Source organism: Lepus europaeus, chromosome 23 (genome assembly GCF_033115175.1).
Source record: "Lepus europaeus isolate LE1 chromosome 23, mLepTim1.pri, whole genome shotgun sequence".
NCBI lineage: Eukaryota > Metazoa > Chordata > Mammalia > Lagomorpha > Leporidae > Lepus > Lepus europaeus.
Window position 1 is genome coordinate 24,766,593 of NC_084849.1, and position 24,893 is coordinate 24,791,485.

Genomic DNA, 24,893 nt, shown 5'->3' on the forward strand with positions numbered 1-24,893 from the left:
GTCTGTTCTTTTTCCAGAACACTTGTAGGATTCTTACACTGAATCAAAGGTCACTTTCTTTTGCTAACTACATCAGTGCATTCTTTATTTATTTATTTATTTTGAAAGATTGATTTATTTATTTGAAAGGCAGAGTTACAGAGAAGGGGGAAAGACAGACAGATCTTCTATCCACTGGGCCAAAGCCAGGAGCCTCATCTGCGTCTCCTAATTGGGTGCAGGAATCCAAGCACTTGGGCCATCTTCTGCTGCTTTCCCAGACCATAGCAGAGAGCTGGATCAGAAGTTGAGCAGCCGGGACTCGAACTGGTGTGCATATGGGATGCCAATGTCACTGACGATTGCTTAACCTGCTACACCACAATGCCAGCCCCTCAATGCATGCTTTTAAAAAAAGGAAAAGAAGAAAGAAAAAAACTAAGGAAGAGAAAGTACAGTTATCCATATAGTTAAAGTCATTATTAATTGTTAAAGAATTTCCCAGTAAATGAATGCATCATCTTTCAATTTAGTTATAACTAAGGATATATGAGACAGTTTCTTTGGCTTGAGACTGTGCCTTTGCAACCTTATTTTTCCTTAAAAGATAAATATTTTTATTTTCTCTGAGCAAATTCTGAATGTAATAAAGTATTGAACTTAAATTGATGTTTTTAAAAACACTAAAGAAAAAATCTAGAAGGAAAATGCTGTAGGGGCAGGCATTCGGTGCTTTGGTTAAGATGCTGTTTGGGGTGTGTGCCTCCCTTGTCAGGTGCCTGGTTCAAGCCCTGGCTCTGCACTTCCCATGCAGCTGCCTCCTCACGCCCGCCCTGGGAGGAGGCAGTGATGGCTCAAGTGCTTCCGTCTCTGCCACCCAAATGGAGGACCTGGCTTGAGTTTCAGGCCTTGAGTTCTCTGCCTTTCAAATAAAATGAAAATGAATACACATTTAAAAATCGTGTAGTAAAGGTTCATCTCCTCATGATTGACCTTTTGCTTTTTTTAGAAATATGAACTTTAAACCCTGACCTGTTTGATCACATTTGTAAATTGATCTCATTTTCCTAGATACAGTTTTTAGGTCAGTCACACTAGCTATAGTTCCTTCCTTCCTTCCTTCATCACTTTTATTCATTATTACTATTATTATTACTGTATATATTCATTTTTAGAAAAATTGCGTTCCAGAGATATGTAAACACAGGAAGCCCCTCGCAGTCTCACCCTTCAGAGTGGCCATGTCATAGGATTCCTGGCCCTTAATTATCAGCCGTTCTGGTTCAGACCTGTTGGGGGCAGGCCTAGAGCCCCCTGGAGCAACCAAGTTGCCTGTGTTCCCCTGGATCCTCCACACTGCAGGACGTCCTTGCTATCTTCTCTTACTGGAGCTCTGAGTTTGTGGTGGCCTCCCTGAAAATATCTCCTGCTTATAAAATTAGTACTATTAATGATCCTCTTCTTTTTAAAGATGTACTTGAGGGCTGGCACTGTGGCTCAATAGGCTAATCCTCCGGTTCTAGTCCCGGTCGGGACGCCGGATTCTGTCCCGGTTGCTCCTCTTCTAGGAAGGCAGTAGAGGATGGCCCAAGTGCTTGGGCCCTGCACCCACATGGGAGACCAGGAGAAGCACCTAGCTCCTGGCTTTGGATCAGCGTGTTGCACTGGCCACAGCGGCCATTGGAGGGTGAACCAACGGCAAAAAAAGGAAGACCTTTCTCTCTGTCTCTCTCTCTCACTGTCCACTCTGCCTCTCCAAAAAAAAAAATTTTTTTACTTGAGAGGTAGAAAGAGACAGAGAAAAGATCTCCCACGTGCTGGTTTACTGCACAAATGGCCACACTGGTCAGGGTGTTGTCAGAACTGAAGCTGGAGCCAAGAACTCAATCTGGTCTCTCACGTCGGTGGCAGGGACCCAATTCCTGTGCCATTATCTGCTGCTTCCCAGGGTCTACATCAGCAGGTAGTTGGAATCAGCAGTCAGATGTTTTTAAGTAATGCTGCTTGGGATATGTGTATCCCGTGTCAGGTGGGATATTTTTTAAAAAGATTTATTGATTTGTTTATTTGAAAGGCAGAGGGAGAGAGAGAGAGGGATAAAGACAGGGAAAGATGCCCTGCATCCACTAGTTCACTCCTCAGATGACTGCATCAGCCATGGCTGGGCTGGGCTGAAGCCAGGAGCTTCTTCTGGGTCTCCCATATGGGTGGCAGGAACCCCAAGCAGCCATCTTCTGCTGCTTTCCCAGGTGCATTAACAGGGAGCTGGATCAGAAGTGGAGCAGCTGGAACTCCAGCCAGTTCTCAGATGGGATGCTGGCATTGCAGGAATTTGCTTAACCCATTGTGCCCAACACTAGCCACTGATGTGAGATGTTTGCATCTTAACTACTAGGTTAAATGTCTACTCCCAAGGATCACTTCCAGAGAAAATGTTCCATCACAGGCATATGCTAAATATTTTTTACATGCAGTGCTTGCTCATTGTAGACATTTTAAAAAAATAAAAATGCTGTGGAAAAGCCCATAGTATTACTACTCAGAAGTAACCAGTTAATATTTTAACATCATTGTATCAAAATATTATGCCTTTTTTTCCCTGTAGCCTGAGACCATACAGTGTGTACAATTTTATGTGCGTGTGCTATTTTTTAAAAAACACAAAAATCCTGTTCTCGTAATTTTAAAAATAGCTGTGTCCTAGTCCATTTTCTGTTGCCATAAACTGAATAACACCATCAGGGTAACTGTTTCTAGTAGTTCTAGAAACTGGGAAGGTCAAGATCAAGGTCAGAGTCATCCAGAGATGGTGGGGAATCTCTGGAGTCCCAGGGTGACCCAGTGCATCGTTTAGACAGAGCAAACTAACACAGGTCTCTCCCATTTATTTATTTCTTTGTTTGCTTATTAGTTTATCTACTTATTATTTGAAAGGCAGAGTGACAGAGAGAGAAATCTTCCCTCTGCTGATTCACTCCCCAGATGGCTGCAACGGCCAGGGCTGATGAGGCCAAAGTCAGGAGCCAGGAGCTTCTTCCAGGTCTCCCACATTGGGGGACAGAGGCCCAAGGACTTAGGCCATTTTCGCTGCTATTTTAGGCACATTAGCCAAGAGCTGGATTGGAAGTGGAACAGCCAGAATTTGAACAGGCACCTATATGGGATGCTGGTGTCATAGGCAACAGCTTTACCCACAACACCAGCCCTTATTTTAACTTCACAAAAAGAGACAGGTTGGGGCTGGCATTTGTATTGCAGCTGGTCAGACTGCCACTTGCTGCATTGACAACCCATATTTGAGTGCCAGTTCAAGCCTCAGCTGCTTTGCTCCTAATACAACTCCCTGCTAATGTGCTTGGGAAAACAGCAGAGGATGGCCCAAACACCTGGGTCCCTGCACCCACGTGGCAGACAGACTGAGTTCCTGGCTCCTGTCTTCACCCTGGGCTAGACCTGGCCATTGCACCATTTGGTGAGTGAACCAGTGGATAGAAGTTTGATCTCTCCCTCTCTCTCTCTCTCTTTCTCTCTCCCTCTCTCTCTCTTCCTCTCTTTTCCTCTCCACCCACCCCCTTCAAATAATTAAATAGATGTTTAAGAGAGAGGGGGCAGGAATCAGGCTCTTGGCTACTTTTGGATAAGGACAAGTTAAAGCTTAGGAATAAAGATCAAATCTCTCTCTCTCTCTCTCTCTCTTTCTGTATGTGTGTATGTTTTAATAAAGAACTATTTCCATCAAATGATAATAGCTGTTCTGCACTTTACCAGGTCCTCTCATTTACAGCATCTCATTTGATCTTCCTAGGGGTTCTCAAAGATGGATAGAACAGTATTCTTACTAACCGTGTTTACAGTTATTTAAAAACCAAGAATAAGAAAAATTATGGCTTGACCTCCAAAAAGGAGTTGAGGCACTAGAATATAACCCGAGTTTTGTAGCCTCACTTTGCATATACGTCCTAGGAGTAGTTGATGAATTAGCTCCCTAACAATGGCTTGTTTTAGAGGGCCTGTCCATGGGGGCATTCAGGAGCTTTTATGCACGGTACTTCCTGCTAAAACATCAACTCATAGAACATTGGAACTTCTGAGGTCCTTACTATAAAGTTAGAGGAGCAGAAGGCTTCTCAGGGGAGGCTTGAAGCACTTCTTCGTTCGCAGATGTAACTGGGCAAAGGAGTGTTAGAAGGCAGCCCTCTTGGAGAAGCGGAGCAGGACCCTGGGAAGCCCCGTCTTCACTTTGCAGGTAGGAGGGAGGCCCTGAGAGGCTGGTTTATTGTCCAGCATTTTCCAGATAGCCTAGGCTGTAACTCACTCTACACAGCATTTTCCCTGGCTTGTGTCCAGTCTTTTTTTTTTCCCTTTCTGTGAGCTTGAGCTGGGCAGGTGACTCTATTGGGGGAAAAGAAGAGAGCAGTAGAAAAGGCTAGAGTGGTTGGTTGAGGGGTGATGACAAGGAGGTCCTCAGGTGACAGCTTCCGCTTCCCAGCAGAGCGTTTTCTGCTGACTGCTGCTGTTACAGTTCTTGCCAGTTCCGGTAGCCACTGGTCCTCCTATCTGAGCACCTCCTATCCTAACACTGTCCTGAACAATTTAATTTAAAAATAGCTCTGTAAAACAGGTATAATCCGCCCGCGCATATATATCTTTGTCTCCTGATAAGGACATTGAGTCTCCCAGTGTTATTTCCCAATGACCATTCAACTAGTAAGTGACATTGAGAGCTCAGATAAGTTTCTCCCCAGGCTAGTCAGTTCTGAAAGCCATGCTCTTTTTGTTGTACTTTTCACGCTCTTAAAAAAAAACAAAACAAACAAAAAAAAAACAACCCTACAGAAGGCACAGCATTGTGGCTCAGTGGGTTAAGCTACCACCTGCCATCCTCGCATCCCATATGTGTACTGGTTCAAGTCCTGGTTCATCCACTTCCCATCCAGCTCCCTGCTGATGCATCAGTTAAAGAGGAGAAGATGACCCAAGTTCCTGTGCCCATGATACCATGTGGGGGACCCAAATGGAGTCCCAGGCCCCTGGCATCAACCTGGCCCAGCCCTGGGCACAGCAGCCATTTATAGAAATCTCTCTCTCTCTCTCTTCTCTCTCTGTAACTCTGCCTTTCAAATAAATAAAATCTTTAAAGAAAGAGTTGCAGAGAACAAAACATCCAACCAGGAAAATGTCCCAAGTTGCCTTTACAGTTTTTCAGTAGGGGCAGATGTTGGTGTAGCAGTTAAGATGCCACTTGGGATGCCTGCATCCCGTATCAGAGCGCCTGGGCTTGAGACCCGGCTTTGCCCAAGGATTCCAGCTTTCTGCTGGGAGGCACAGGAGATAGCTCCAGTAGTTGGATCCTCACAGCCCATGTGGGTGAGCCTGATGGAATTCCTGGCTCCCGGCTTCAACGTGGCCCAGCCTTAGTTGTTGTTGTGGGCATTTGGGGACTGAATCAGCAAACAGGAGCTCTATCTGTCTGTGTCTCTACCTTTCAAGTAAATAAGTGAATAAATTATTTAAAAAAAAAAAAGTTATTTCAGCAGTGTAGCCTCCATTGAAAAGGGACCCTGTCCCTTCGGGCCTCCTGACTGCTCATATCCTAATCCTGTTAATTGAGATGGCATTCTTTTGGTCTTTGTTAAAATTTGTTGTGTCAAAGCTGGGATGAACAGAATTGTTCGTAGGTGCTTCCTAACTTTTTACGTGACATAGATCCTTTTGAGATTTGATGAAAGCTATAGATAATTTTGCATATCATTTCAGAGGGTTTGCAGATTCCCTGAAACCCTTCTTGAGACCAATATGTTGTCTGTGGACTCCTAGACTAAGAGCTCTTTATTCATTATAAGAATTCTTTACCTTTGTTAATATGTTCGTGAAACTGTCTTTGGAAATCTGTCACCAGTCAGGTCATTTGGATATAGGTATCAGAGTAGACCGAGGTACCTACAATTGCCCCTATTTCTCCTTGGTTACATTTAAGGCTTATAATAACCTGTGTGTGTATGTGTATGTGTGTGTATGTCTCCTCTTAGGGCACAGGCTGGTGAGCTATGGGTCAAGAATGAGAAGGTCATGTGTGGTTATATCAGCGAAGATACCCGGGTAAGATTTATAATATTCTTCTTTTTTTTTAAAATTGGTTTTGGTTCCCCATACCATTAGGTCTAAGTTCTGAAATCAAGAACAAAGCCGAGAAACAAGTAACAATGTGATAATCTTGAGTTTGCTATTGTTTGCCCAGGTAGAACCAGTAGTATTGTCAGAGTCTCTGCCACTCTGATGTTTTACCGTTGGATCTCTCCAGCGTGGGCAGTCTTGATTTTCTTCATTTGATTGTATCTATTTAACATCATAGAGATGTAGTCTGCCCACCAATACATAACAAAAGATAAACTCGGTGGGAGATCGTGTCGTAAACATGAAGAGAGTTGTTTTCAGAGTTTTGAGTCTCTTCTGTCCAGAATGCTGGTCAACTTTTTCTTGTTCCCATCTGCCTGCCTCCCCCTGATAGCAGTGGTTCTCAACCAGGGGCGATTTTGCACCCCCAGGGGTCTTTTTGGTAACATTTGGAGACATTTTTGGCTGTCACGAGTGAGGGATTGCACCACTGATATCTGTGAGAAAGCTGCTGGGCACGTCACACGCACTGGCCCCCATAACAAAGAATTACTTGGCCCATGACATCAGTCATGATACAGGGGGCTGTCTGGTGCATTGTGGGATGTTTCACCTGGCCTCCACTCATAAGATGCCGGGATCACCCTCCATCCCCTACCCTGCAGGTCCTGACAGCCAGAAATGTTTCCAGACATTGCCAGGTGTCCCCTGAGGGACAGAATCACCCCTGGTTCAGAAAAAGTTCCCCCAAAGGTAACCGTTGTCTAAATTTTATTTTTGTAATTTTCCTGTTGTTTACATGGTATTAATACATACATACATATATGTATGTGTGTGTGTGTGTGTGTGTATGTATGTATGGGTGTGTTTGTGTATATCTGCTCTCAACAGTGTGTTACTTGTTTTCTTATTTTTGAGTATTAGTAAAGTGGGATAAACATGTGTATAGTCCTTTCTAGCTATCTTTTCTTGTACCCAATACTTGATTTTAAGTCTGTGATTAGGAGTGTATTTGCTGGCTGACAGGTCCCACTCCATAAGACACTGACAATTTCTTTAAACATTGTTTGCAGTAGTTTCTACTCCAGTAGGCATGTATAAAATCTGCTGTTTTTCACCATTTCAACATCTGGCATTACATTTTTTTAAGGTTTTGCAACTCTTAGGGTATATAAATTGTTGTTTTCTGGTGTTCAGTCTTCTTAAAGTGCACAGCTCTTAGGCGTGACTTACAAGGACCGTGGTAATCTGGCATGTGCTTTCCTCTGCAACCTCATTCATTTTTTTTTAATTGAACAAGTAAATATCAAAGCACCTACTGTGTGCCAGCTGCCGAGCACAGCACAGACAGGATCCTGCTGGTAAAGAGCTTACATAGTATAAAGATCAATGACCGATGCAACTACTCACCCATTCCATAAACACGGGAATCCTCAACTACAGTGAATATCCCAAAGGAAATTAATTGGGTAAATGAGAGGGTCCAGGGGTGGCCTCTTTAGTAAACCAATGAAATGAACAAAACATTCTGAGGGACATAGGGCGTAGAGATGGAGAATAAAACGGAAACAAAGGTGAGCAAGAGGCTCTCTGTAAGGGTATCTGCAATGGACCTGCAACAAATCAGTAGCTACAGTTGCCATTGTTTTATCTTCTGCTTCACCATGTTTCTTTTGGTCGGAGGTGCACTAAGTCCTCTCCAAGTTCCAAGCATTCAGCAAACAATGGCAAGGCAGAGCCACCAAGAACATACCCCTGACTTTCATGAGAAATGCGGTAGTGTTATATTAGCCGGTGGAACCATGTTCTGTATTGCTGTGGGACCTGGCCAGTATACAAAGGTGGGGATGAAGAGCATTCCAGACAGAGGAGACGATTGTGGAGGCCAGAGTGGTGGAGATATTGCAGACAGGTAGCAAGAGTGACATTGGAGAGGAAGCAGACAGCTTAGAACCAGTTCATGCAGGGCCTGAAGGCCTTTGTGACCAGTTTAGGATTTATTCTGTGGACAGTTAGAACCCACTGCTGGACTTTAAACGAGGGAGTACCTGAATCACGCTTGTAGAAAATCACTATTTTTCACTTAGATCTGGTGAGCAAAGTCCCCAAATAACAGCGGCTGTAATGCTTACAGGTCAGCTTGTTTCTCTTATGTAAAAGAAGCCCATAGGTTCACAGGGAATGCATGGCTGATATGACAGTGTCACAGCTACTGGTCAGCCAAAGCTGCTTCTGTCTTCCTGTGTTGCCATCATCAAGATAGGGCTTCCATGATCTAGCTGGAGCTCCTGTAACCACACCTGTATTCTGAGAAAGGGAAGCTAGACAAGAGAGGTATACCCTGCAGCCAAGTCAGCTTCCTTCAGGGGCACACCACTTCCATTTATATGTTAGTGGGCAGAATATAGTCACAGGTAACTGCTAAGCCTGAGGAGTTTAGTCTTCTGGTTGGGTCCTTTGTCTCCCTGATTAGATTCAGTTTCTAGTTTCTTGGAAAGAAGTGAGCACTAGATACTGGCGAGGCTTCCAGCAGCCCTTCTGCCTTTTTTGTAGGGCAAGAGTAGAGGTAGAGAAATGAGTCTGGAGGATTGTGGCAGTCCAGCCAGAAGACAGTGGTGCGAACTAAGGAGAGAGCTGGAGCCGTGGAAAGATGTATGCAGGGTCTGAGATGCATCTGAGGGGAAGGGCACACAGAAACTACGGGCAGATTGGGTGTGATGTGTAAACAAAGAGACAAGACAGGAGCAACAGGCTGGGGTGAATGAGAAGGCTCAGGCTGTGAGATGCCTGTTGGACGTCTGAGTGGAGAATTCAGGGGAGGCAGTTGAGTCTGGAGCTGGTTTTGTCACTTCTCCCACGTGTTGTCCCCCTCTCCCAGTGTCTGAGCCACGCACACAATTGGCTGTTCCTCAGACGAGCCGCTTTTCTCCCTTGTCTCCATGTTTTTGCACAGACTGCCCTTTCCTGGCCCGGGTGCTTAGACCCTGCCTTCTCCCCTTCTTCCAGACCTCAACTCTAGTCTCAGGTTCCCCTGCTTCTGGAAAGCCATCCTGTTCCGCCAGGCTCGAAGTCCCTGTGTGGCACACTGGATTTAGGAACACATTAGCAGGTACCACACTGTGGTGGGTGCCCTTGCTCATGTGTTTTGCCCCAAGGCAAGACTACATATGTTCTGCAAATTCTCTGGCATGGCTCTTGATGCTCGATAGTTTCTCCTGTGTTGGTTGAAAGAAATTTTAGACATGTTACCCTGCTTAGAAAAGTTATAATCTGATTAGAAAAATAGTTTTAAGGGCTGGCATTGTAGTGTAGCAGGTTAAGCCACCAACTGCAACGCCAGCATCCCCTGTGGGTGCCAGTTCAAGTCTAGGCTGCTCTACCTCTGATCCAGCTCCCTGCTAATGTGCCTGGTAAAGCAGCAGAAGATGGCCAGAGTCCTTGGATCCCTCACCCACGTTGGAGACCCAGATGAAGCTCCTGGCTTCAGCCTGGCCCAGCCCTAGCCGTTGATTTGGGGAATGAGCCAGTGGATGGAGGATCTCTCTGTCTCTATCTCTCCCTCTCTGTAACTCTGCCTTTTGAATAAATAAATCTTTAAAAGAAAAATAAGTTTTAATATGTAAAATGAGATGAGCATTATAACTTTTTAAAAAAGATTTATTTATTTGAAAGTCAAGGAAAGAGAGAGAGAGAGAGAGAGAGAGAGAGAGAGAGGGATCTTCCATCTGCTGATTCACCAACATTGGCAACAGCTTTCACTGGGCCAGGCTGAAGCCAGGAGCCAGGAACTCCATCTCGATCTCCCATGTGCGTGTCAGGGACCCAAGCATTTGCACCACCGTCTCCTGCTTTCCAAGCACATTAGCAGACAGCTGGATCCAGAGCTGAGGCAGGACTCCATCCCAGCACTTGGATATGGAGTGGTATACAATGCAGACGTCCCGAGCAGCAGCTTAGCCTGCTGTGCCACAGTGTTCACTCCTGAGCACTGTGATATTTAATTAATGTCACAAGGCCCTTTTATTTATATTTTTTAAAAAATTTATTTATTTGAAAGAGTTACAGAGAAAGACAGAGACAGAGAGATCTTCCATCCACTGATTCACTCCCCAGATGGCCGCAACAGCTGGAGCTGGAGCTTACCAGTGCCCATATCAGATGCCGGCACTACACGCGGTAGCTTTACCCACTACACCACAGTGCTGGCCCTTCAACTTATTTTTTATAGAGAAAATAATGAATTGATTGATACCTAAAGGGATGAATAAATCTATAGATAAATTGTATAGCAAATGTCATGTTACATTTAGGAGTAGGCGATGAGTATGTTGGTGTTTTCTAGCATGTTTGAGGTTTCATTTATTTACTTATTTTAAAAGAATTATTTATTTATATTGTAAGAGTTAGAGAGGGAGAGTAAGGGAGGGAGGGAGGGAGATCTTCTATTTGCTGGTTCACTCCTCAAATGGCTGCAATGGCCAGGGCAGGGCCAAGCTGAAGCCAGTAGCTAGGAGCTTCATCTGGGTCTCCCATGTGGGTGGCAGGGGCCCAAACACTTTGGTCATCTTCTGCTGCTTTTCCCAGGCTATTAGCAGGGATCTGGTTTGGAAGTGGAGCAGGTGGGACTTGAACCAGTACTTATGTAGGATGCTGGCATCGCAGGTGGTAGCTTTACTGCTGTGTCACTACACTAATCCCAACATGTTTCAAATTTTTCATGATAAAATGAAAAAGCATCCAAGTCCTAAATAATAACAACATTAATTAATGTGTCATACATATAAATAATAGGATATACATAAAATTCTAACCATAATTACCAAGAAGTTTCAAAGTATTTTTCAAAAATATTCAAATAAAGTAAATGTTTGACTTATTAAAAAAAAAGAAAGGCAAACATTGCTAATAACAGTTTGGGAAATGGGGCGAGTGTTTGGCACAGCACTGAAGATATTGCCTAGGGTGCCCACATCCCATATGAGAGGACCTGGGTTCAAGTCCTGACTCAGGTCTCAGTTCCAGCTTCTGGCCAATAAGAAGCCTGGGAGGAAGCAGGTGAAAGCTCAAATAATTGGATCCCTACCCACCCAAGTGAGGCTTGATTGAGTTACCAGCTCCTGGCTTCAGCCTGGCCCAGTGGGGCGCATCGTGGGCATTAGAGGAGTAAACTAACAGAGATCTCGTTCTCTCCCTGCCTTTTAGGTAAATAAAAACTTCTTAAACTTCTTTTACATTGAGGAAATGATTTGAATAAGACTTTTTACTAAAAGGAAATAACAAGTGTTGGGGAGGATGTTGAAAAGTTGGAGTCCTCGTATATCACTGATAGAAAAGCCACTATGGAGAAGTTTAGTGGTTCTTCAAACAGATCAGCAGTTACCATATGACTCAGCAGTCCTACGGTGTCTACCAGAGAACTGACAACATGCGTTCCCACAAAAACACCTACAAACATTTAGAGCAGCGTTATTCATGATAGCCAAAAAGTGGTAACAGCCTAAATGTTGATGAACATATAAACAAAATGTGCTATAACCATACAGTGGAATATCATTCAGCAATAAGACATAATGAAGTTTGCCTTTGATTCATGCAACATGATTTATGCAACTACACAGATGAAAATATGCTAAGTAAAAAAATCCAGATATGGAAGTCATCAGATTGTGTGATTCCCTTTATGTCAAATGTTTATAATAGGCAAACCAATAGAGACAGAAAATAGCTTTGTGGTTGCCAGGGCATAGGGGCTGGAGGCGTGGGATGTAACTGCTAATGGGTATGGAGTTTCTTTCTTTTTTTTTTTTTTTAAATTATTTATTTGAAGGCAGAGTTACAGAGAGGCAGAAGCAGAGAGAGAGAGAGAGAGAGAGAGAGAGAGGTCTTCCATCTGCTGGTTCACTCCCCAGTTGGCTGCAATGGCTGGAGCTAGGCCAATCTGAAGCCAGGAGCCAGGAGCTTCCTCCAGGTCTCTCATACAGGTACAGGGGCCCAAGGACTTGGTCCATCCTCTACTGCTTTCCCAGGCCAAAGCAGAGAGCGGGATTGGAAGTGGAACAGCTGGGACCCGAGCTGGCACCCATATGGGATGCCAGCACTGACTGCGGGTGGCGGTTTTACCTGCTACACCACAGCGCTGGCCCTGGAGTTTCTTTTTTGAAGTGATGGACCTATTCTAGAAGTAGTGATTATGGTGTACAAATATTGTAAATATATTAAAGTCCACTGAATTGTAGACTTTAAGATGAATTGTCTTAAAGTGAATTTTTGTATTAACAAAAGAAATCTTAAAAGCAAAACAATAAAAGGAATGGACCATTAAGGTAATTTGACTATAACAATAACTGATATTTTTAAGGTTTCAAAATGAAGAGCACATTTTTAAAAATCCATAAAATGAAGACAACTAAACATACAATTTTATGTATTTACGTACATATACATAGACACGTATTTTACAAATGTGGAATGTATTAGCAAGGTCTAGAAATGTATCCTTTAGGGACCAGCACTGCGGTGCATTGGGTTAACACCCTGGCCTGAAGCGCCGGCATCCCATATGGGCGCCGGTTCGAGACCCGGCTGCTCCTCTTCCAATCCAGCTCTCTGCTATGGCCTGGGAAAGCAGTAGAAGATGGCCCAAGTCCTTGGGCCCCTGCACCCATGTGGGAGACCTGGAAGAAGCTCCTGGCTCCTGGCTTCAGATTGGCTCAGCTCTGGCCGTTGCGGCCAACTGGGGAGTGAACCAGTGGATGCAAGACCTCTCTCTGCATCTTTTCTCTCTGTGTAACTCTGACTTTCAAATAAATAAATAAATCTTAAAAAAAAAAAAAGTATTCTTTGAAGTGACTTGGTGAAATACCATTAGCACACAGCAAATGTGGTCCATAACCACAATAAGGCCATTTAACGTGACAGCTTGTTGAATTTTAGAAAATTTCCACATCACTATCACCATGGTCAAGTATAGAATGTTTCCGTCACTCCAAGAAGTTCTCTTGTGCCCCACTGCTGTGGGTAACCCCTCAAAAACACATAAAGGCAACCATCCTGCTTTCTTGTCTCTAGAAATTTTGTCAAAGAAGTTATCTGTTTAAAAAATAGCTTTAGGGAGAGGAGAAAATAATGATAAGAACCTTGTATGTTTCTTATAAAAAGATGATATATTTCGGTGTATTCCTGTGAAATGATTTCATAATTTTTGAAAAGTAAACACAAAGAAGTAAAACCACTCCTAATACCCAAACCCGGGCATGATCATAGATATCTGGAAAAGTGTGTTTCTGGCCAGTTTGGGGGTTTCCCATGTGCTACAGAGGGGGAACAAACATCCAGTCCCTGTTACAGGAAGTATATACAGCCCCAGGGAGTGAACAGTCTTTAATGAGCTCTGCTCCAAGGAGCAGGTCTCCAAGGAGCTAAAAGAGTGCCCAGGATCGACCTTCTCCCTTTCCGGCAAACCTCTTCAGAGCTTTGTGGAGAAGGGAAGGGCCGGTACAGGCCTCTGGCAAGCACACAGAGCCGGAAAGCCTCTTACACCTGCCCTTGGGGCTGCCTGGGCTGGGGGGGTACCACGGCAATCACTACTAGACTGACAGCTCATGGTCTGGCACGTCTCAGCCCAAGGTCTGCTTCCAGAATGAGATTCATGACTTCCCCCGCCAGACTCACAGCCCAAATATCTGCACAAGTTGTCGTATTTTGCATGTCTGTATCCTGTATTATGGGCTCCTAGAGGGTGGAGACGAGGTGTCCTTACTGCCTGTGAGGCAAGGCTCAGAGTAAGAGCTCAGTAATGGTTGAAATGAAAGAAGGAATGTGTGGGTGAAGCTTACTTTTTAGAAGTCCCACAGCACAATTAAGGGAATTCCTCCATCAGCATTTTGTTTGTTTGTTTTTGGAATTGTCGTTTAAAAATGCATTGTAAAATTTACCATCTTAACCAGTTTTAAGTGTACAGTTCAATGGAGTTAAGTTTATTTACAGTGCTGTGAAATAGGTCACCAGGACTTTGTCATCTTGCAGAACTGAAAATATTTATCATCACTTTCTACTGAAATTATGTTTTTTTGTCTATTCTAGGTGGTGTTCCGTTCTACGTCAGCTATGGTTTACATATTTATTCAGATGAGCTGTGAAATGTGGGATTTTGATATTTATGGTACTGTTCCTAAGTGCTGATTGTAACTGCTACTAGGGAGAATTTTCTGGTTTCCCCCAAGTTGGTATCATTTTACAGTAAGCTCCTGACATTCTGTAAAGATGTATCCTAATGCTAAAATAGATAAATCCATATACGTGTATGCATGTGTGTCCGTCTCTACCACATACAGACAAGAGGTAGAAAGCACATGCATTCTATGAAGTACAGTAAAGTATTCATAAAAATAACTGAATTCTCAGATTTTGAATTACAGGATGAAAAGTTATAAGTTCTTTGGTGTCTTTTATTTCTCTTCCTATCACTCACAGAAGCAGGCGGGTTTGTTTCATATCATTAGAGTTGTGACATACCGAGCGGAGAGCAGTAGGCTGCTATGAGATACAGACACTGTGTCCAACACGACCAGCCTCGTGGTGCAATATGATCCAAATTTGTGTCTAGCAAAACTAAGAATTAATGTTTGTATGAGTCCACAAGGTCACTCAGAACAGCAGGAATTGCAGATGATAACTGGGGAGTGTCTGGGGCCTGCCAAGTCGTCTGTAACAGACCTTCAGTATAAGGATCTTTGGAGGTTAGCTTGTTCTCTGATTCTGGAGATACTGCTACAGTCTGTAATCACCAAGGCTGTTTTCAAACTTAGACTTTCCCTTGAAGCCATGGCCTGTTAGAGGGAGGCAGATACTAAATTGGTTTTGATGAGAAGGTTTGGGATGAATCACTCTATACATCTGGCTTTTGTGAGTTGTTTGTTTTTTTTTTTACGGCAGAACCCACCTTCTCTTTTGTCCCATTCCAGTTATTTACTTAGAGAAGAAATTGGAAACAAGACACAGAGATTGTCCTTACTCACTCCTCATTGTTTCTTTTCAGGGGATCTGTATTTTGAGAAAGCTGTGAATGGTTTCCTTGCTGATCTGTTTACCAAGTGGAAGGTAGGTTTCTTATGTACTAAGTTTTGTTGCATAAACATTACTCAGTGCAGATTGTTTTATTTTATTTATTTTTTAAAGATTTATTTATTTGTTTGAAAGTCAGAGTTACAGAGAGAGAGAAGGAGAGGCGGGGCGGGGGGAGGGAGAGAGAGGTCTTCTATCTGCTGGTTCACTCCCCAAAGAGAGAGGGAGAGAGAGGTCTTCCATCCGCTGGTTAACTCCCCAGATGACCGAAACAGCCAAAGCTGCGCCAATCCGAAGCCAGGAGCTTCTTCCAGGTCTCCCACATGGGTGCAGGGGCCCAAGGACTTGGGCCATCTTCCACTGCTTTTCCAGGCCACAGCAGAGAGTTAGGTCGGAAGTGGAACAGCCGGGACTAGAACCGGCGCCTATATGGGATGCCAGCACTGCAGTCGGCGGCTTTACCTGCTATGCCACAGTGCCAGCTCCTGCAGATTGTTTTAAATGCATTATTTCTATTAAGCTGCCTTGAACTAAGCTATCTTAAAACCCAGACTTCAGATTTAAATTACTGTAGTCACCTTTGCCTGATAACAAAAAATTTTTTTTTTTTGGTGAAAAATGCTCAGCTAATATACTCACTCAGTAGTGACAGACTTAAAACCTTCTCGCATCAGGAATAAGAACGGGAGAGTTATTCACCATTGTATTATAAGTGCTAAGCAGAGCAATTAGGCCAGCGTAAGACAAAGAGGCATCCTGGGGCAGGCATTATGGTGCAGTGCAGCCCACATGGAAGTGCCTGCTCAGGTCCTGTCTACTCCGCTTGTGTTTCTGCTTCCTACCCGGCTCTGGTGCTAATGCCCCTGGGAAGCAGTGGATGATGGCTCATGTATGTGAGTCCCTCCCACATGAGAGACCCGGATGGAGTTCTGGACTCCTGACTTCAGCTGGGCCCAGCCCTGGCTGTTGTGGGTATTTGGGGAGTGAACCAGCAGATGGAATCTCTCTCTCTTTCTCTCTCTCTTTCTTTCTCTCTCTCTCTCTCTGTGTTTGTGTGTCTGCCCATAAAGTAGATGAAAATAAAAGAAAAATAAGGTTTTAAAAAGCCTCTTGCAAAGCGGTATTGCAGTCATCAACACAGCATGATATTGGCATCAGGGCTTATAAATAGATCAGTCGAATTGAAATGGAAGTCCAGGTGCTTGCTTTGCCAGCACATACACTAAAATTGAAATGAAAGTCTAGCAATCAGCCTGTACGTCTGTGGCCAGTTGATTTTTTTTTTCTTTTAAGGATTTACTTATTTGAAAGTTAGAGTTACACACAGAGAGAAGGAGAGGCTGAGAGTTAGAGAGAGGTCTTCCATTTGCTGGCCCACTCCCCAATTGGCTATAATGGCCAGAGCTGTGCTTATCTGAAGCCAGGAGCCAGGAGCTTCCTCCAGGTCTCCCATGTGGGTACAGGGGCCCAAGGACTTGGGCCATCTTTTATTGCTCTCCCAGGCCACAGCAAAGAGCTGGATTGGAAGTGTAGCAGTTAGGACTTGAACCGGCTCCCATGTGGGATGCCAGTACTGCAGGCGGGAGCTTTACCCACTATGCCGCAGTGCCAGCCCCTGTGGTCTGTGTCAAGTCTGCTCAGTGGGGCCAAAAATGGTGTCTTCAAGTAATGGCCTGGGATAACTGCATACCCACATACAAAAGAATGAACTTGGACCCTTACCTCATTTCATTTTCAGAAATGGGCCAAAATGGAGCCCAGATGCAACTATAAGAGCTAAAACTATGAAATTCTAAAAGAAAATTAAAAGGTAATCTTCATGACCTTGGATTTGGCAATAGTTTCTTTATAAGACACCAAAAGCACAAGGACCAAAGAAAAGATTGATCGTTGAACTTCACCAAAGGACACTATCAAAGTGAAAATAGAACCCAGCGAATGCAAGGGGGTGTTCGCACATTACCTATCTGTTAAGTCTAGTATCCAAAAACTAAGAGAGGCATTTACAACTCAGTAACAAACAGATAGATACTCTTAACACATGGGCAGAGGACTGAGAAGAGGTGCACCTAGCCAGCAGGTACCTGAGAAGGTGCTCGGGTTCCTGAGTCACTAGGGGAATGCCAGCTGACACCACAATGAAATCTCAGTTCACATATAGAAGAATACCCCCAAAATAAGAATTTTTTATTTTTATTTTTATTTATATTTATTTTTACAGGCAGAGTGGACAGTGATCCGAAGCCAGGAGCCAGGTGCTTCTCCTGGTCTCCCATGGGGTGCAGGGCCCAAGCACTTGGGCCATCCTCCACTGCACTCCCGGGCCATAGCAGAGAGCTGGCCTGGAAGAGGGGCAACCGGGACAGAATCTGGCACCCCAGCTGGGACTAGAACCTGGTGTGCCGGTGCCGCTAGGTGGAGGATTAGCCTGTTGAGCCATGGCGCCGGCCCAAAATAAGAATTTCTAAAAAATCAGAATACAACAAATGTCGTAGAAGAGGCCAAGAAATTGAAGGCCACGTCTGTTGTTCTTGGGAGCGTAAAATGGTGTAGTCACTGTGGGAAACAACCATGTTAAACATGTTAACGCAGTGCTAAACAGAACCACGTTAAACATGTTAACGCTGTGTTAAACAGAGCCACGTTAAACATGTTAACGCAGTGTTAAACAGAACCACGTTAAACATGTTAACGCAGTGTTAAACAGAACCACGTTAAACATGTTAACGCCGTGTTAAACAGAACCACGTTAAACATGTTAACGCCGTGTTAAACAGAACCACGTTAAACATGTTAACGCCGTGTTAAACAGAACCACGTTAAACATGTTAACGCCGTGTTAAACAGAACCACGTTAAACATGTTAACGCCGTGTTAAACAGAACCACGTTAAACATGTTAACGCCGTGCTAAACAGAACCACGTTAAACATGTTAACGCAGTGTTAAACAGAACCACGTTAAACATGTTAACGCCGTGTTAAACAGAACCACGTTAAACATGTTAACGCAGTGTTAAACAGAACCACGTTAAACATGTTAACGCCGTGCTAAACAGAACCACGTTAAACATGTTAACGCTGCGCTAAACAGAACCACGTTAAACATGTTAACGCCGTGTTAAACAGAACCACGTTAAACATGTTAACACAGTGTTAAACAGAACCACGTTAAACATGTTAACGCCGTGCTAAACAGAACCACGTTAAACATGTTAACGCCGTGCTAAACAGAACCACGTTAAACATGTTAACGCCGTGTTAAACAGAACCACGTTAAACATGTTAACGCCGTGTTAAACAGAACCACGTTAAACATGTTAACACCATGCTAAACAGAACCACGTTAAACATGTTAACGCAGTGCTAAACAGAACCACGTTAAACATGTTAACGCAGTGCTAAACAGAACCACGTTAAACATGTTAACACCGTGTTAAACAGAACCACGTTAAACATGTTAACGCAGTGCTAAACAGAACCACGTTAAACATGTTAACACAGTGCTAAACAGAACCACGTTAAACATGTTAACACTGTGTTAAACAGAACCACGTTAAACATGTTAACACTGTTAAACAGAACCACGTTAAACATGTTAACGCCGTGCTAAACAGAACCACGTTAAACATGTTAACGCCGTGTTAAACAGAACCACGTTAAACATGTTAACACTGTGTTAAACAGAACCACGTTAAACATGTTAACACCGTGTTAAACAGAACCACGTTAAACATGTTAACACCGTGTTAAACAGAACCACGTTAAACATGTTAACACCGTGTTAAACAGAACCACGTTAAACATGTTAACACCGTGTTAAACAGAACCACGTTAAACATGTTAACACTGTGTTAAACAGAACCACGTTAAACATGTTAACACTGTGTTAAACAGAACCATGGGGAAGGCATTGGGTATAGCAGTGGAGATGCCTGCAGTCTGTATGGAGCACCTGGGTTCAGGTCCTGGCTCCACCTCCGACTCCGGCTTCCTGTTAACGACCTTGGGAGGCAGTGATGACGGCTCAAGTAATTGGGTCCCTGCCACCCACACAGGAGACCTGGATCCCATCCGGGTTCTGGCTTTGACCTGGCCGCAGCCCCAGCTATTGCAGGTGTTTGGAGAGCTAAGCAGTTGATGGAAGTTTCTCTGTCTGTCTTTCACTTTCTTTCTACTTCTCAAAATTTAAAAAAAAAAATTTTTTTTAAAAGAATTACCATATGACCTAGCAACTCCACACCTGGGCATATAGCCATCCTCAGTTATCCACAGGGGATTGGTTCCAGGATGCCTTATGGATCCCCAGATCTGCAGGTGCTCACATTGCTTACATAAGATGGTATAATATTTGTATGTACCGTGTGCACTTTGAGTCACTTCTGAATTACTCACAGTCCCTAACACAGTATAAATGCTCTGTGTGCACACTGTGCCTGCCCCAGTTACGTGGAGTTATCCTATGCCCTGCACTGCCCCTGAGCCTCCTAGAACGGATACGTGGACGCTGGATCAGAGTGAATGAAGTACAGGATGTCAACTTGAGCCCTCTTTTTCTCTACTCATGCCTAGGAGAAGAATTGTAGTCATGAAGTGACGGTGGTCCTGTTTTCTAGAACTTTCTATGATGCAAAATCTACTGGTGAGTAACCCTTTCTCCCACCATTGCTTTCTGGTATGCGTCCCTTATCCCTAACCCAGACCATTCCTTTTCATCTTCTTTCCCTTTGTTTCCTCTTTCCCACCTTTTCCGTTAGGAGATCAGGTACAACGGAATAGCACGGTCCATTAGTGGATGCGAGATTCATCCTAAACCAACTTAATAGATACACAATTATCTCTGTGTGTGTGTGTGTGTGTGTGTGTGATGCAAATCTTGAACTAGGGGATCTTGAACTAGAGCAAGCCACAAAAACTGTGAATTTGTCTTTTCAGTCTAATCCACCTACTTCATTTTGTCTATTTCAGATGAATTTCCTGAAGTAAACCGAGCCTCAATTAGACAGGACCACAAGGGGCGATTCTATGAAGACTTTTACAAGTATGTTAGTTGCTTCACTACGATTGATTATTTGATTATTGATTATTTATTGATTGCTTCTTTCCTAACTGAAAGAAAAGTTATACTTTTCATTTCGGAATAATTTTAGTTTATAGAGAAGTTGAGAAGATAATACAGAGAGTTCCCATATATCCTTTATTGGGTTTGCTCTGATGTTAACGTTTCATAACCAGGTTACATTTTGTCAAAATTAGGAGATTAGCATTGGGACATTGCTGTTAGCTAAATTCAGACTGTTTTCAGATTCCATCAATTTTTCTACTTATATGCTTTTTTTTGTATCTAGGATCCAATCTAAGATGCCACATTTCATTTAGACCTCCTAAGCTTTTTATTGTGAAGAGTTTGAACATGCACAAGGGAAGTGTGAATAAATAATACAATGAACTCGTATACTCAACACCTGTATTTATTGTTATTTTGCCTTATTTACATCATTTTTATGGCTAAATTTTTTTTAAATTTATTTGACAGGTAGAGTTATAGACAGTGAGAGAGAGACAGAGAGAAAGGTCTTCCTTCTGTTGGTTCACTCCCCAAATGGCCGCTATGGCCAGCGCGGCACTGATCCGAAGCCAAGGAGCCATGTGCTTCTTCCTGGTCTCCCATGCGGGTGCAGGGGCCCAAGCACTTGGGCCATCCTCCACTGCCCTCCCGGCCCACAGCAGAGAACTGGACTGAAAGAGGAGCAATCGGGACTAGAACCAGTGCCCATATGGGATGCCGGCGCCACAGGCAGAGGATTAACCAAGTGAGCCACGGTGCTGGCCCCTTATGGGTAAATTTTATTTTTAAATTATAGATATAACATTCCTATACAAACTAAAAATAATAATTTTCATATACAACCACAATCTCATCACATTTGATGAAATTAAGTATGATTCTATAATTTTATTCATTGTCTAATATATGTGCAGATTCTCTTAATTGTCCTCAGAATACCTTATGTTTGATCTGCTTTTCTTTGTTTTAACTCAGAGAGACAGAGAGTACACAGTCCAGTTTCTCAATGGTGCCAATGAAATAGGGAACAGTTGGGGAGATGATGGAAATGCACTAGATGCAATTTGATGGGGTTTCTTAATTGCACAGACTTCAGGACTTTGGCATTTTAAGTTCTTAGATGTGTGGCAAAATTCATTGCATCGTTATTGGCACTTCAGTTGGAGGATAGCGTAGACATTAAAATGGACATTAGAAAGCTGTTTGGTCAGCTGGTGTTGTGCCACGGAGAGTTAAGTCATTCCTGCAACACTGGCATCCCATGTCAGAGCTCTGGTTCCAGTCTTGCCTATTGCACTTCCAATCCAGCTCCCTGTTAATGCACCTGGGAGAACCTAATTTAGGAGGACCTAAGTAATATGGGCCCCTGCCACGCACGTGGGAGTCCCTGATAGAGCTCCAGGCTCTTGGCTTGGGCCTGGACCAGCCTAGACCCTTGTGGCCATTTGGGGAGTGAACCAACAGATGGAAAATGTCTTTCTCTTTTCCTTTCTATCATTTCTCCTTTCAAATAAAATAAATAAATCTTAAAAAAAAAAGCCATTTGCTTTTGAGAAAGTATTAGATTGATTGTTTTATTATTATCTAAGTTATAAAGTTTTTTTTAGATTTATTTATTTATTTGAAAGGCATACTTATAGAGAGAATGGAGAGACAAGGGAGAGAGAGGTCTTCTATCTGCTGGTTCATTCCCTAAATGTCCACACTGGCCAGGGCTGGGCCAGGCTGAAATCAGGAACCAGGAACTTCTTCTGGGTCTCTCATGTGGGTACAGGGGCCCAAGAACTTGGGCCATCTTCTGCTGCTTTCCAAGGTGCATTATCAGGGAAGTGGATTGGAATTAGAGCAGCCAGGACTGGAACCAGCACCCATATGGGATGCCAGTGTCACATTGGGTGGCTTAACCCGCTGGCCCCCAAAGATGTCATGTTTATGAAAAACAGTCCTTTAGGTAATGCGCACATTTCATTACCTCTGACTATACTAGGGAAATTCAGAAAGTTCACACAAAATGGAGTTAAATAATAAATATTTTTATGCAAAGCTTTTTTTTTTTGATAGGCAGAATGGACAGTGAGAGAGAGAGACAGAGAGAAAAGTCTTCCTTTTCTGTTGGTTCACCCCCCCAATGGCTGCTGCGGCCGGTCCGCTGCGGCCAGTGCACCGCGCCGATCCAAAGCCAAGAGCCAGGTGCTTCTCCTGGTCTCCCATGTGAGTGCAGGGCCCAAGCACTTGGGCCATCCTTTACTGCACTCCCGGGCCACAGCAGAGAGCTGGCCTGGAAGAGGAGCAACCGGGACAGAATCCGGCACCCCAACCGGGACTAGAACCTGGGGTGCTGGCACCGCAGGTGGAGGATTAGCCTAGTGAGCCATGGCGCTGGCCACAAAGCTTTTTTTTTTTTTTAATCTGTACACAGAGTCTTGATAGTTCTAGAGGAAGTATGTACAATGAAAAATGTGCATAGAGTTCAAAAATTTTTTAATCAAAAAACCTTTCAATTCCAATTTGCATGTGCTTTTTGGACATGCCCTGGTACTTGGTAAAGCCTTTTGGAATACCTCTAATGGTTCAGCCTTGCTTTCTCAGACTGTTTGCTTCTGTAACTAAGAGGGAAAAACCTCTAATTAATTGCCTCTCTTACCCTGGACTTGGAGATAATATCTGTTTTTCAGTAACAGTTGAATTTGGATTTCATTTATATCTCAAATGCCAATCTCCTCTTGGGGCTTTAAATGTATTTCTTTGTAGCTATCTCCTTCCTAAAGCCCTAGCCAGCATAAAAAAAGAAAAATTTTTTTTTCCTTTTTCAACTTTGTAGTAGCATTCACCCAAAATAATTTTTTATACTGTAATTTTTGGAGGAGGGGATTTTAAAATGGTGATTATAGATGAGTACCAATGAGTGACAGAAGTTATAGAATAAGTTTTGGGGCCAGTGCTGTGGCGTAGCAGATTAAACTGACACCCACGTGGGAGACCCAGATAATGACATTCTCTTACATAACCAAAATATTGTGATATTCAGGACATTTAATTAACATTGCTATAAATATTATTACCTAACCTAGAGCTCATACTCAAATTTTGGCAACTGTCATACTTTCCCTTATGCCAGATCCAGTGTTCTTTCTAGAATCATGCATTGCTTTTAGCTTAGATAATCCTTTCTTTTTTTAAGTCTTAGTTTATTCATTTGAAAGGCAGAATTCCAGAGAGAGAGGAAGAGAGAGAGAGCCTCCATCCTCCACTCACCAAATGGCCGCAAATGGTCAGAGCTGCGCCAGTCAGAAACCAGGAGCTTCCTTTGGGTCTCCCACTCAGGTTCAGGAGCTCAAGTACCTGATGCATCTGCTGCTGCCTTCCCAGGAGCATTAGCAGGGACCTGGATCCAAAGCAGAGCAGCTGGGACTCGATCCGGCGTCCTTATGGGATGTTTGCACTGCAGGTGGTGGCTTCACCTGCTAAGCCACAGCACCAGCCCCAGCTTAGATAATCTTTTGTGCTTCTTTCTGTTTTACAGTACTTTATTATGAAAAAAAAAATTAAACATCGGAAGGTAGAGGGAATTGTACTGTGAACACCCATATACTAACATTTGTTTACATTTGCTTTACCTTCATCACATATCAGATTATCGCTTTATATCATTTGAAACATAATGCATGTTCAATGTAGAAGCTTTGAGTGATATAGAATAGCAAAAAGGAGAACAATAATAGTAGCTCCGCTGTCCTGTTGAGTTGATAACAAAATGGTCATAGTTTCTGCTTATTCAGGACTTAGCACGTGCCAGGTACTACCCCGTGGACTTTCCATAGCTTGGTTCATGTAGCATCACAGTAGCACTGTGAAACCGTGGCTGCCGTCCCGTTTCACAGGCAGAAACACTTGGACACAGAATTTACCTAAGATACGCTGAGGCCACTGGACTGGATGCAAGCAGTCTACACCCGATCCTGTGCTTTTGACTGTTGCATTCTTCAGGACTGATTATTCTTTCAGTTATTTGGTGGTCATCCTTTGTGTCCCCTGTCCATTTGAGAACATCTTGAAAGTGAAGGGCCACCTCTTCCCTTGACGGCACCACTCACCCCCATGCAGATAAATTCTGCACACTAGCTCAGTGGATTCTTTGAACCCTGAGAGCTCTTTTGACTTGACAGTGCATGAAAACATCTGTACATAATGAGTGTGAATTCACCTCAGTGTAATTATGAATATGTAAAAATGATTGTATAACGCGTGAACGTGTGAAATATGAATGTAGATTTATATAGTATTATGACAATATATTATTAGTATATTGCTGTTTTCCCATGTCATTAAAATGCCATCCCTGGGGTCAGCATTGTGGCACAGTGGGTTAAGCCACTGCCTGTAATGCCAGCATCCCCTGTGGACACCAGTTTGAGTCCCAGCTACTCCACTTCCTATCCAGCTTCCAGCTCTGTGCTTGGGAAAGCAGTGGAAATTGGTCCAAGCATTTGGACCCCTGCACCCAAGTGGGGAGACCTGGAAGAAGTTCCTGGCTTCAGTCTGGCCCACCGTTGGCTGTTGCGGCTATTAGGGGAGTGAATCAGTGGAGGGAAGATCTCTCTCTGTCTCTCTGAAATTCTGCTTTCCAAATGAATAAATATATCTTTTTTTTTTTTAAAAATGCCATTCCTG

The 24,893-nt window shown here is 43.5% G+C and overlaps 1 protein-coding gene across 5 annotated transcripts in view; it reads left to right on the forward strand.

The window, feature by feature from the left end:
• The window catches only part of DEPDC5 (DEP domain containing 5, GATOR1 subcomplex subunit), a 148,640-nt gene that overhangs the window by 12,407 nt on the left and 111,340 nt on the right, over positions 1 to 24,893 (forward strand). For all 5 annotated transcript variants that reach the window (XM_062182725.1, XM_062182726.1, XM_062182728.1 and 2 more), the window contains exons 8-12: positions 6,009 to 6,078; positions 14,176 to 14,254; positions 15,131 to 15,192; positions 19,727 to 19,796; positions 20,123 to 20,195. In XM_062182725.1, coding sequence (XP_062038709.1) covers positions 6,009 to 6,078; positions 14,176 to 14,254; positions 15,131 to 15,192; positions 19,727 to 19,796; positions 20,123 to 20,195 — 354 coding nt within the window. The remainder of the gene's footprint in view (positions 1 to 6,008; positions 6,079 to 14,175; positions 14,255 to 15,130; positions 15,193 to 19,726; positions 19,797 to 20,122; positions 20,196 to 24,893) is intronic.